A 13,655-nucleotide genomic window follows, 5' to 3' on the forward strand; every position below is an offset into this window, starting at 1 on the left:
TTCCCTAGATTAGAGAAGCAGTCATCAGTAGAATGAAGCATTTGTGGGCCAGGTCAAGCTGCTCACGACTGGTCACGGAAGTGGGATTCAAATTACTAATGACTTGTTTAGGCTGTAGAGAGTTGATTCTTTATTTTGGGAGACAATAACTTTATGCATGCACTTTCTGCCTAATGACTTTGCAAACCATTTACATTCACATACAGCTACATTAAACACTGCATGAAAGGCAATATTGGAAGTGGCTTAATAGGGGCACTTTAATGAATCTTTGCAAATCACCTTTCCCAATGATAATTAGGAAGTTTCACTATGAATGCGGCTAAAGTTAACTGTTCTTTAGAGAGCGGCTCAAGAGTGGGGCGGGATCAGCAGAGCTATTTTGCATTTAAAGGAAAATGCTACAAAACAGCTTCCTCTGAAAAGAGCTGTTTTTAACAGGGTAAATAAAATGTGTTTTTTGCACTACCACTGAGAGATTTAACCAGACTACGTTACAGACTTTTCATTAAGACCTTATCATATTGTGGAAAATGGGCATCTGGTGACCCCTTTAAAGGGTCCGTGCATTTAGATCCCCACCTCAGCCTTCTTTCGCCAATCCTTCTTACAGAATGACTAACCAAAAATGGATCTAGCAGCGGGTAATTTCTTCTGAGCACTCTGTTCAGTTTAACAAAACATGTAAATTTTCATCCCTCTCAATTGGCAGACGTCATTTTACTGGACTGTTTTGGAGGCAGATGGGACAATGGGGGGATACCAAGTGGACCATGGCTCAATATGTGGACTTGGCCCTACAGCTGTGTGGACCTCCTGTCATAGTAGGACAGGTAGAGGAGGAAACACCCCCTAAATCTTCCCCATATAGAGTTTGGTCCATGGACTCCAGGCATCATGGCTCCCACTGGATCCATCTGCACAAGGACAAGACTAGTATCTAGTGTGTAAGATTCTCAGCCTATTATCTCAGGCCTGCAAGGCTCAGTGTTCTTAAGATTGCCAGCCACAGCACTCACAAGAGAATCTAAATAATGATAAGTTTGTAGATGAATATTTTATCCTCCAATGTGTTGTGAAATGCACTTTTGTTTTTGTGTTTTAGTTCTAAACAAAGTTGTATTGATGACTAAAGAGAACAATACTTCAATTTACTCAAAGTTTATAAATAGTAATTTTTGTAAACCAAAGTGATGTTCATTTTTTATTTATTAGTTAGAATGGATACAACTCAACGTTTTAACAAACTCCAAAATCAGGAATAATCAATAAAAGTGACTGATCAATCTGTGAAATATTCAAAAGGTTAGCTGATTACTCATTCTAATAATCTATGATTAATCAATATTAACCATCAGACCTGGAAGTACAGGGTCAGAACTTGAACTACTAACTGTAATTTCAGACATGCACAAATGTAATTTATGACAGATTAGGGGAGATAATTGAGTGAATATCTTCCCACATGAATGACAGTGATACTACTTCTCTCCATTGTGGATCCTCTCATGTATTTTCATATATTTTGACCGTTTGAATCTCTTGTCACAGTGTGAACACTTAAAAGGTGTTTCTGTAGTGTGGATCTTCATGTGATCATTAAGGCTTTCTTTTAATGTGAAACTTTTTCCACACTGATCACAGGTGTGCGGCTTCTCCCCAGTGTGGCTTTTCATATGTTTGAAAAGGCTTCCTTTTTGTGTGAAACTCTTGCCACACTGATCACATGTGTGTGGCCTCTCTCCAGTGTGGACTTTCATGTGTTCTTTAAGGGTTCCTTTTGTTACGAAACTCTTCCCACACTGATCACATTTGTGTAGATTCTCTCCGGTGTGGATATTCATATGTTTATTAAGGTTTCCTTCTTGCCCAAAATGCTTCCCACAGTGATCACATGTGTGTAGCTTCTCTACAGTGTGGATAGTCATGTGTCGATTAAGCATTTCTTTTAGTCTGAAGCTCTTCCCACATTGATCGCATGTATATGGTTTCTCTCCAGTGTGGATTCTCTCATGTATTTGCAGATATGTTGACCGTTTGAATCTCTTGTCACAGTGTGAACACTTGAAAGGGGTTTCTGTAGTGTGAACTGTCTGGTGCACTTTCAGTGCACCATATGTAAAAAATGTCTTCCCACACTTAGAGCAAACATGATCCTTCACACCACTGTGTCTTTTCTGATGTATCTTTAATGCAGTAATCTGACTAAAACTCCTTCCACATAAATAACAAATGTAAGGCTTCTCCTTTGTATGAGCTTTTAAGCGGTCCTTTAGGAATGTTCTACTGCTTTGGTCACAGTTTTCTAGTCTCTCTCTAGAATGAGTAAGCAGATGTCTTTTAAAACCACAATATTTTCTGAAATTTTTTCCACACTGATCACATGTGTACGGCTTCTCTCCAGTGTGAAGCCTCATGTGTTCCTTAAGGAGTTGCTTATGTCTGAAACTCTTCCCACACTGATCACATGTGTGTGGCTTCTCTCCAGTGTGGATCCTCATGTGCACATTAAGTGCTCCTTTTTGAGTGAAACTCTTCCCACACTGAACACAAGTGTATGGCTTCTCTCCAGTGTGGGTTTTTAAGTGTGTGTCACGGTATACTTTTTGTGAGAAACTCCTTCCACAATGATCACATGTGTACGGCTTCTCTCCAGTGTGGATCCTTGTGTGTTTGTTAAGAGTAGCTTTTTGTCTGAAGCTCATCCCACACTGATCACATGTGTACGGCTTATCTGCAGTGTGGATCCTTGTGTGTTCGCTAAGAGTAGCTTTTTGTTTGAAGCTCTTCCCACACTTATCACATGTGTACGTCTTATCTGCAGTGTGGATCCTTGTGTGTTCATTAAGGATAGCTTTTAGTTTGAAGCTCTTCCCACACTTATCACATGTGTATGTCTTATCTGCAGTGTGGATCCTTGTGTGTTTGTTAAGAGTCGTTTTTTGTCTGAAGCTCTTCCCACACTGATCACATGTGAACGGCTTCTCTGCAGTGTGGATCCTTGTGTGTTTGTCAAGAGTAGTTTTTTGTCTGAAGCTCTTTTCACACTGATCACATGTGTATGGCTTATCTGCAGTGTGGATCCTTGTGTGTTTGTTAAGAGTAGCTTTTAGTCTGAAGCTCTTTCCACACTGACCACATGTGTATGGCTTCTCCCCAGTGTGGATATTCACGTGTTTTGTAAGGTTTCCTTTTTGTGCAAAACTCTTCCCACACTGATCACATTTGTACAGCTTTCCTTCAAGGTGACATTTTATTTTAATATCAGGATTTTGATTGAATGAGAGACTCTTTTCACACGGAGGCCATATTTTGTCTCTTCTTTTCAGTGAGGATTTCCACGATATCTCTTCAGTTTTGACATGATGGTTTTCTCCCTCTTCAATCAGTTCTTCAATCTCCTTTTTCTGTTCTATCAGGTCTAAAATTGAAGTAAATGACAGTAGTTTAGTGAAAAAAAAGTTTTCAGAAAATCTTAAAAGCAAAAAAATAATATAATAATGTGAAAGGGAAAATGAGATGTGAAACTTAAGAAGGGTGTAGAAAGTAAACATTTACATGCATTACATTTATTTACTTTTTTTTTTTAACATTACAGGCAAAGTTTCTGTAAAGAGAACTATGACTAAATCTTTGCTTAAATTTTATTTTACATTTTCAAAATATGGTTCCAAACATTGTTAACCAGATATAGATGAATTGAAAAATGAAACTTTTCAGATAATATTTATTCAGACCTTGTACAGTATGTTGAAAAAGAATAAGGAAAAAGAAAGCTATACTGGTTACTAGGGCTGTGCAAAAAAATCAAATGGGCAGCACATGCTTTCAAATGGAGCAGCATTTACAACATAGAGCTATAGTTCACTGACAAGCTACACAAAATCGTGTTCATAATAACCAATTAATCACCATGATTTTGAACGCGATTTTGTGTAGATTTTGAGATGTTTTTAACTCGATGAGGTGCAGACGCGCCTGGAAAAAACTAGCTCGTCGCACCGCGTGCGCATCGCAACCACGTCGCTTCCATTATGAGAAGAGCGCAAAAGACATGATATGTGAACGGCCCCTTATGCTTGTGTGTGCACCGCGCTCGTTCTTTGTGTGTGTGTGTGTGTGTGACTGACAGACAGCCTCCGCGGCGCACATGAGAGATCTCGCAGATTTCACAGACAAACATCTTAATATCGCAAATTAGAAATGTTTGGTAAGATAAAATGTGCACGATAACATTATTAAGCAAATCTCTTCGCCATCGTCACTCTTTATTATTACACTGGGAGTTTTCATACTGTTATGCGTATGCGTGCGCCGTGCTCGTTGTGGTGTGTATGTGTATGACTGACAGACAGCCTCCACGAAGCGCATGACAGATCTCGCAGATCTCACAGACAAACGTCTTAATATGATCGCACATTAGAAATGTTTGGTGAGATAAAATGTGCACAATAACATTATTAAACAAAAATAAGTAGTACATTAATGTTTTCCCCTCCAGTACCGAAAGCAGAACCATTACCGTCAGATCTTACTGATACTACGGTTTTTCACAATTTAGCCCCGGGGGCATTTTAATACCGGGTTTTGGTACACATCCCTAGTAATGACACACAGCTTGTGATGACTTCTAAGGCATCATGAAGTGTTAGACTGGGGTGAGAAGATGCTGATGCTGGCCTGTGTAAATGATAGCTTGTGATGACTGGAGGCAGCAAAAGAATTAGCCATTAATGAAGGAAATGGTGCACCACATGCAATGATTTCTAGCTGTGAAACATTCAGCAAATTCAGCAAAGCCATCTAAAGCAGAACCAATAATCCAGATGGAAAGACAGGGGATTCGAGGAGGACCAACTTATTGGCCTTGAGCTTTGTTAAATTCAGTCAAATATTAAGATGTCAACACCCATCATTCGGCACAGTAGAACTTCAGGCATTTGCTTACAGACCCCCCCACCACCACCTCCTACCTACTCGTACACACTTCATGTAAAATCAGTCCTTCTCACTACTCATAAATCAGACTCCAAAAATGGGTGTTTTCCATAGGTTAAGGGGTAGAGTCCTCCACGGTGTCCAACTATTCCTCTTCACAAAAACGGTCAATAAAATCTGTCATTATTAGAAAAGTCTTTTATGGAACTCTCAAGACACAAAATTATTTGTTTTTGACAGAGAAAAGCACAAGGGAAACTTGCTGTAGACAAAGAAATGCACATGGTTTATGGCCCAGTGTGAGGTAACTCAAACCTGTTCATTCAATCCAGCAACTCCAGTGTTTCTTCAAGACAGAGTAAGAGAACATTAGAGCACAAGGGGCGGATTTGCTTTTCCTTAAAAAAACTGGGCTGTGAAAGAAATGAGGAAAGAAGCATGCTCTTGCAATGAGTGATCCATCTTGAAGTGTCCCATATGAACAGTGCATATGGCCACCCAAGAACAGGGTGTTTTCTGGATGAGAACAATTTAGAAATATCCATGCCATTCGACACAAGCATCTGGTCCTATGCAGGTCAGTCAGTGAAGGAAGTAGTGTTCTTAATTTTCTGCTCTTCTCTCCAGAGCATTCCTGTCAGTAATAGTGCAGTTTTTAAATCACAAGGATGTTGTAAGTGATAATACTCTCTATGGAGCATTTGTAAAAGGACAGCAGCAATGCCTGTGACAAGTTGACTCTCCTCAGTGACCTCAGGAAGTACAGTCTCTGTTGTGTTCTTATTTACAAGGTCATTGGCATTGGCAGACCATGCGAGATCCTGAGAGATGCATGTTCCCAAGAATAAATAGGGGCATGCTCTTCCCTTTTCCTTCTAAAATGGAGAGGAGTATCAAGTTTTTATCAGAGCACCAGACAGTGAGTTTTTGGATCTCATCTCTGTAAGCAGACTTGTTATTTTGTACCAGTCCCACACCAGAAGTATCATCCGCAAACTTACTAATGATATTGATGTCATGGATTGGTGTGCAGTCATGGGTGTATAAGGTGTACAGCAGGGGGCTTAAAACACCCAGTGCTAAGTGCCAGTTCTGAAGAATGATGGAACCCCATCCTGCCTGACTGGGGTGCTCTTTTAAGATGTCCTTGTTCCATCTGCATGTGGGATAACTGACAACCAGACTGTGAAGTTTAGTCAATATTGTTCCAGGGATGATGATATTGAATACACAACTAAACAAAAAGCAAAGGAAAATCAGTGTGCTCTTGGCTTATTTTTCTTTACAAATCCTTGTTTTGTACTACTAATTCTTGACCTGTTTATGTTTTGCTCTCTCCTCTGTGCTTCCACGTTCGTCACCGCGTTTGGCAACGTCCCATGTCATCCACTGGACGCCACTCTCTTGTGTGTGTGTACGACAGTTAGTTGTAGCTAGAGGTTAAGATTTATAAAGTTGTAATTATGGATAGTTTTCAAATGCATCGCCTCACTTCAGGACTAACTTCCCAGAGACGTGAACTTTTATTATGGATGGGTAAAATTTTTTGGACTACAAATTTTGGGCTACAATCCACTCCCATTATAAAGCATGGATTAGTCTGGACATTACTTTATATAAATTAACCATTAGCATTAGTTCTGGCTAGCTCTGATTTTCAGCTGATCACATCTACCTAAAAGAATATGACACCCATTGCATATTTATATATATATATATATATATATATATATATATATATATATATATATATATATATATATATATATATATATATATATATATAAGCAAAAAACATTCCTATATAAGCTCTATTCAGTAGTATTCAGCAGCTTTTTAGCTTGCTCAGGAGCAAATTATGCATCGCTGTTCGCAAATCAAACTGTTGCAGCGTTTCAGAACATCTGAAATCCACATCTAAGATAAGTGAATGCTCTTTTAATCCATATAGCTGAGTATAGTGCCTGGTCTTCTGATAATAAAAAAATATATATATCTGAATCCTAAAATAAGCATTATTTGGTTGAAAATACTGAATATTTTTGATAATACGACAAGCACTCAACATGCCTAATATGGCTCAGCACCAGCTTAATCCGAGTTCAGATTGCACGATTTTCAGAGTAGTCAGGTCACTGTTCTTTTCACACTGCATGACTATCTTGGCCAGCATTCAGTCACTGCTGTGTTCACACTGCACAATGGATCGGCGACAGAAGGTTTCACACTGCATGACTTTATAATAGGAATAAAATCACAGACAACTCTGTCTGGCACGCAAACTACGTTTCACAACTAAACGTAGAAAACAACGCTATATCACGCGTGCAAGACTGGATCTCTCTATTGAGACTGGGATTATTATTAAAAATGGTAGCCCACAAGAAGCTTGGAGTAAGAATCGCGCATCTGCTTTTGTTAACAGGGCAAAGGAAATCTGCGTGCAAGCGGATAGAATCGCGCTCGTGCATTATTTTAATGTGATTTCGAGTTACAATAATGCGCTCTCGTTGCTGGTTCTGAACCGTGTACACGTAACTTACTGTATACACACTGCAGACGGAGTACATGTGAACCTTGGGCAATAAATATATTGGGCAAAACATACAACACCTGAGGCACCACTACAGTGAGCTTTAAGACCAATAACTGGCAAAAAAAAAACATCCCTGAACACAGGTTTTATTTTTTATTTAAATTGTTTGCCATATGTCTAGATTTTGTGTGACATCTTTACTTATTATTTTGACTATTCTGTTCTAGAGACATGTTACAACTTTTAGATTAAGCTCTAAATGGTTTTCTTTTGGAAATATGTTTCAAATTTATACTGAATGCATTTATGACTGTAAAGCATGTCGAAATCGCAAAATTTATCAAAAAAAAAAATCGCAATAGGTTTTTTTGTCCATATTGCACACCCTTATTACACTTATGATATCTTCCTTGTTCTGTTCTGTTGACCCTATTATTGCTGGTCTCCCTGCTCATTCATGACAGGCTGCATGGATGGGCAGGGAGTTTTTGCCCAGAACAGAACCATACTACCAAACCAAAGTATATACTAAGTATCTATCATTCTGACGATAGTGATCCTGACAGAACTCTGATTGTATTCATCTGAAAGAAAAATGTCATCTACATCTAGGATGGCTTCGTGTTTAGTAAATCATGAGGTAATTTTCATCATATTCTTCCACGCTGAATACCTGAGCTCAATGCAATGGAATCTTCAAAACGATGAACCACTGAAACGTGTAACTTCATGCCTTTTCTGTACTTTTCAAAAATACAAAAATGGTGTGCACATCCCAAACAGGACGCAGGTGCAAGACAACTGAATGATATAGATAAATAAAGAAGTGTTAAGTCTGCACACTGAAAATTACTGCTCCAAAAGAATTTAATCAAGCAACGTTTTGAACTTCAGGTCTTCATCATGTGCCTGATGAAGACCTGAAGGTCGAAACGTTGCTTGATTAAATTCTTTTGGAGCAGTAATTTTCAGTGTGCAGACTTCACACTTCTTTATTTGTCTGTACTTTTAACAATGAATCTGACAAACTGCTTGAAGTTTTACAACCTTATTGAAGAATCAAGAAATGTACACCAACCTATTTGTTGTTCAGTATCTTCCTGTTTTATTCCGCTGGGTTCTGGATCAGTCATGTTTTTGACTTTCTTAAACTTTTGGGAGAGTAGCCGAACTGTAGGTGAATTGCTGTGTGGTTGGAGAAGCAGATCTGTCAAAATGAAAAATAAATCATTTTATTATAAGTTAAATTGATGCTTTCATTATTTCACATACTTAAATCATGTTGTCTTTATCTCGATATCAATATATAAAGTTATTTAATTTGTACATTTTTTTTACTCAAATTGTTCTCGCTGGAATACAGGAATTCAAACGGTCAAACTTGAGTCTTAAGTGCCAATTTTTCAAAATGGAGATTTATATACCTCACCTGAAAGATGAATAAATAAGATTTCCATTGATGTATGGTTTGTTAGGATAGTACAATATTTGGCCAAGATACAACTATTTGAAAATCTGGAATCTGAAGGAGCAAAAAAATCTAAATTCTGAGAAAATCGCCTTTACAGTTGTCCAAATGAATTCTTAAAAATGCATATTACTAATTAAAAATTAAGTTTTTATACATGTATAGTAGGAAACTTAAAAAATATCTTAATGGAATATGATCTTTTCTATAGATATCCATACAATGTTGCCTACCTGGAATCGTACACAAAATGCTCTGCGAGCACTTCATTGTAGAAACAGCCAAGATATTCACATTGGGTCTCTCGTCTGGGTTTCTATGCTCAGGACACTTAAATTCTTAAGTCTCTGCACGTCTAATCTATTTTACCAACAAACATCTTCAGGGAATAAGGGCAGTAAATGTGCGTTCTGTGAATGAGAAATTATTATCCTGAAAAGGAAACTTAAATTTCTTTGTCTCTGCAAAACATATCATCACTTGAATCACTGGTAAAGCTGGTAGTCTTGCAATTTTATTTAAATCTGATTTGCCTGTTTCTGTAATCTATGGGACAAAATTATGTCTTAAAAGGGATGATTCTGAATGGTTGGAAACCCTAACTGCAAGGCTAAGTGTTTTCTTTAGAATAGACGCACAAACAGAGCTGGAATAGATTTAAACAACACAGGATGACCCTGTAAAATTTTGGTTTAACGAGCTGTATTTTTTATAACTGTAAAATAACCTCACCTCAGAAGACTCAAAGCTGTGTGGTGGCGCTAGCAGTGACTTTCTTTTCTTCATCTTCTTCTGGGGTTTTTATCGGCAGTTTGCAGACGAAGTGCATTACCGCCATCTACTGGATTAAGGTGTCAACTCATTGGGATATCAGATTTTATAACCTACTGCCTAAAAAAAAATCTTTATATAAATAAAAAAATAAAAAAATAATATAAATAAATAAATAAATATAGTGGGGAAAGTATGGCTTTTGGCAAGTGTGGGTACACTGCAAACTGGGTGTGGACACAATAGGGAAAGAGTGGGAATATTGTGCGCCAAAAGTATGCCTTCTATTTGTCCTAAGTAGCATCCCAGTTGAAAATGTGTACCTAGTAGTGATGAGCGGGTCACATTTTTTTCCAACCCATGTGTCCCACTTTTATGAAACTATTTGGCCCACCCCACAAATAAAGCAACATTTCTTTACCCGCCTCGACCTGCAGGTTACCCACGGAGAACCGCAGGTTATGAGATGACCCATGCATTGGGGACATCATGCAAGTTACATGGCTATATAGACCTTTGCATTGAAGCCTTATCAAAGAACCTAATAAAATATGAAAATATATATTCCAAATATTTAATAGATGCTAGGGAATTGTTTGCAACATACATGGATTTTTTTTTTTTTTTTTACCTGCCCCACAGATAGGGTGCCGATTTCTTTTATGAGACGACCCACGCATCACTAGTACTGTATAGGGCCCCAGCAGACCTCACAGTATGCCCACACTTTGGAGGGAAATGTGGACATAAACCTGTGTAGGGCCTTTGTGGCCTTAACAAATAACAATACTTTGTACCTGCAGAATGCTGCAATATTACTATTAAATCAAATGCAGAATAACTGACTAACTAACATAATATAAACTAACATGTTGAAAGTAGAAGTAATAAATTAAGAGTCATAAATATAAAATACTTTGATTTATTCACAGCCATGTGAAAGATGCAGAAAAAACAGTTTAAAATTTTAGGATCATTAAGTTAAGATGTTTTTGAAAGAAGTCTCTTATGCTCACCCAAACTACATTTATTTGTTCAGAAATACAGGTAAAGCAGTATCATTATAAAATATAAAAATGTTAAATAACTATTGTAATATTTAAAAAAAATAAAAAAATGTTTTGCTATGATGTATGTGTAAAAAAAAAATTGCTTTATTATTTAACAGTTCATGTTAAGTTTTGGTGTTTGGTTTAGTTGCTTAGGCTAAATAGTTTACCAGTTAACATAATGTTATTGAAAACTATTATACCAAGCAACACAATTAACATTAGCTTCCCACGTTTAGGCTATATTAAGTTTGTGGTAACACTTTAGAATAAGGTTCCATTAGTTAATGTTAGTTAATGTATTAATTAACATGAACAAACAATGAATAATACATTTATTACTGTATTTATTCATCTTCGTTAATGTTAGTTAATGAAAATACAGTTATTCATTGTTAGTTCAGGGTAATTCACAGTGCATTAACTAATGTTAACAAGCACAACTTTTGATTAAAATAATGCATTAGTAAATGTTGAAATTAACATGAACTAAGACTTATAAATGCTGTAGAAGGATTGTTCTTGCTTAGTTCATGTTAACGAACGTAGTTAACTAACATTAACTAATGGAACCTTATTCTAAAGTGTTACCAAGTTTGTTGGTGGTACAGAAAAAAGAAAAATAAATAGTGTTTTAGTGTTGTACAACATTACATGTTAATGCCACCGTATTAATGTAATTGTAAACTTGCGTGGAGCAGCAACATTTACTGTGAGCCGCTCTGAGAAACTTGTTTTGCTTAAAGCCATCTGTAGCTAAAGAGACCTCGGCAATGTAGTCCACAAGCTACACACTGATTCAATATACTCCTTCACACACACACACACACACACACAAATGTACTTTCTCACTCACATTCAAACATAAGTTTTTCTGTTTCTGTTAGGACATTTCAAATATTTTAGAATACGTTTCTGTAGTTCTGAGTTGTGTTAATACTCCTTGACAAGTTCTGTTGCTATTTTCTGATTACGTTTCTGGGTACATTTAAAAACAAAACATATTGATAATTTAATTATTGTTGAAAAGCTAAAATGATGGTTTTCAACTTCCAAATAGTTGTGCAATGATTGATAAATAAACGTTTGATTGCTGAATATTGTACCCTCATTGAAGTAGCTGTTTAGTAGGATCATGAATTTGCATTCCATTGCATACCTGGCCCTTAATATATTATAGTACTATGATTAACATTTAAATGATTAATTCATTAGAAAATTGTTGCTACAAATTCAGGTGTCATCACTTTGTTTAGTTCATTGTTTCTCATTAAATCAGTGTTGCTGATGCAAATTAGGCAATTCGTTAACAAACTCCAAGTAACTAAATTGGGATACAATTATATTAAACACTATCTTGCATTTATCCTCCATCCTTTTAACATTCTTTCCATGTAAGTCTACTGTCTAACCACATGGCTAGCTGTAACTACTTTTTCTTTCTAGTTTTAGAGATAGGGGCTGTGTCCGAAATGGCACAGCTCCCTAGTATGCAAAAAGCTGTAGGTGACCGAATAAGTATGTTTGAATCATCAGTATTCCATAAAAAGAGTAGACAAAAATTGCAATAATTCTCGAGAGATTTGGACGTACAGTCTAATATACCTACATACCAGCTATATAGTAGGAAAAGAGTATGTGAAGAAAGAAGTACATTTGAAAACCACAGTATTCATAAAAATTCATAAAATTAGGTCAGAAATCCCTCGATGTCCTATTGTTTCAGCCCAGATTCTGAGAAGTTCATCGATGGACACTATTTTATGCCAGAAGCCCATGGGAGAGGATACATCATCATTGGACATGAATGAGAACAGCAACAAGGGCATTTACAAATTTATTACAAATCAAAAACTGTCATGGAATGCTCAACAATGCCTCTCTTCTCCGTATTAGGACTGATTTTCCCATTATCCATCTCTGCTCATTATATCCTGTTTAATCTCCTTATCATTGCATTATCACCTCAGCTCCCCTTTATCTGGACTGCTCTGCTCATTGTTCATTTGTGAAGTCTTGATCTACTCAAACTCTTTCTCTAGCTTATCTCTCGTGTTTGCTCTTGTGATTTTGACTTGGACTCTGATCTAGTTTTTGAACCTAAGCTGCCAGCCCCTTACCAAGGCCTGTTTTGAGTTAAGATTCTTGGATTTGCCCTTACCTGTGTGCTGCTTTGAGTTATTTATACTGGCCCTGCCTAGTGTTCTTGAGTTCTATGACTGTCTATCTCTGCTGGCTTGCCTGTGTTAATAAAATACTGCAGATGGATCCGACCGCCTCAGCCTCTTCATCACATTAGTATGATAGTAGAATTAGTAGTAGTATTATCTTTTAATAGTAATTTATATGATCTATTACTATTTTTTTTACAGAAACCCTCAATGACCAAAAATATCTTAAATATACTTCATTACTTTTGGCTGAAAAAAAGATACTGTGATGCTGTATATTTATATAGATGAGGTTAATTGTGAAAAAAAGAGAATAAATTAGGTGTTAAAATTATTTATCTATCCCTGGCTCAGTCCTGAACGTCATTTTACACTGCATGCAGCTGCTTAATGAAAAACATCAACTAAAAACATATTTGGCGCTCAGAATGAGCATGAACTGTTAAAATATTTTGCCTAATTAAATTAAATGAAGTGTAAGTGTACATGTTGCACATGTTCCTGCCCCCATGGTCAATGATACTCTTGGTGCTGTGCATGTGATTTCCTTGAAGAAATTGTCCAGAATTTTCTTTTGGGCTTTAACAACAGGTGGACTTTCCACATCCATGCTATCATTCTCCATCACTGCAGTGCTTTGGGCTACAGATTTGCTGGTGGTGAATATCCTGAAACAAATAATGCACGTTTTAGAAATTTGTTACATTGAATTCTTACCAGTT

General features: G+C 36.9%; 2 protein-coding genes across 5 annotated transcripts in view; both read right to left on the reverse strand.

Annotated features, from left to right (window-relative positions):
• Positions 1–1,191: 1,191 nt before the first annotated feature.
• LOC127986939 (gastrula zinc finger protein XlCGF26.1) lies at positions 1,192–9,796 on the reverse strand. Of its 2 annotated transcripts, XM_052589201.1 has the most exons (4): positions 9,675–9,740; positions 9,176–9,352; positions 8,553–8,681; positions 1,192–3,421 (listed from the first exon to the last, which is right to left on the reverse strand). In XM_052589201.1, the coding sequence occupies exons 2-4, from the start codon at positions 9,210–9,212 to the stop codon at positions 1,482–1,484; spliced, it is 2,106 nt and encodes a 701-aa protein (XP_052445161.1). In that variant the 5' UTR covers positions 9,213–9,352; positions 9,675–9,740; the 3' UTR covers positions 1,192–1,481. The 2 variants fall into 2 exon arrangements, with proteins under 2 accessions (XP_052445161.1, XP_052445162.1); XM_052589202.1 differs by lacking the exon at positions 9,176–9,352 and having other exon boundaries at positions 9,675–9,796.
• A 2,790-nt stretch (positions 9,797–12,586) lies between these two features.
• The window catches only part of LOC127986933 (zinc finger protein 721), a 59,547-nt gene continuing 58,478 nt past the window's right edge, over positions 12,587–13,655 (reverse strand). For all 3 annotated transcript variants that reach the window (XR_008160997.1, XR_008160998.1, XR_008160996.1), the window contains one exon: positions 12,587–13,601. The gene's annotated coding sequence lies outside the window, so the exon portion shown is untranslated. The remainder of the gene's footprint in view (positions 13,602–13,655) is intronic.

Source organism: Carassius gibelio, chromosome B22 (assembly GCF_023724105.1).
Source record: "Carassius gibelio isolate Cgi1373 ecotype wild population from Czech Republic chromosome B22, carGib1.2-hapl.c, whole genome shotgun sequence".
NCBI lineage: Eukaryota > Metazoa > Chordata > Actinopteri > Cypriniformes > Cyprinidae > Carassius > Carassius gibelio.

Bases quoted from the DNA above. Each gene is read 5' to 3' on its own strand.
- LOC127986939 (XM_052589201.1), bottom strand. From the start codon at position 9,212: ATGAAGTGCTCGCAGAGCATTTTGTGTACGATTCCAG. The intron at 8,682-9,175 runs GTAGGCAACATT...TCATTTTGACAG, and splicing joins CATTTTGTGTACGATTCCAG to ATCTGCTTCTCCAACCACAC. The intron at 3,422-8,552 runs GTTGGTGTACAT...CTTCAATTTTAG, and splicing joins AGATACTGAACAACAAATAG to ACCTGATAGAACAGAAAAAG.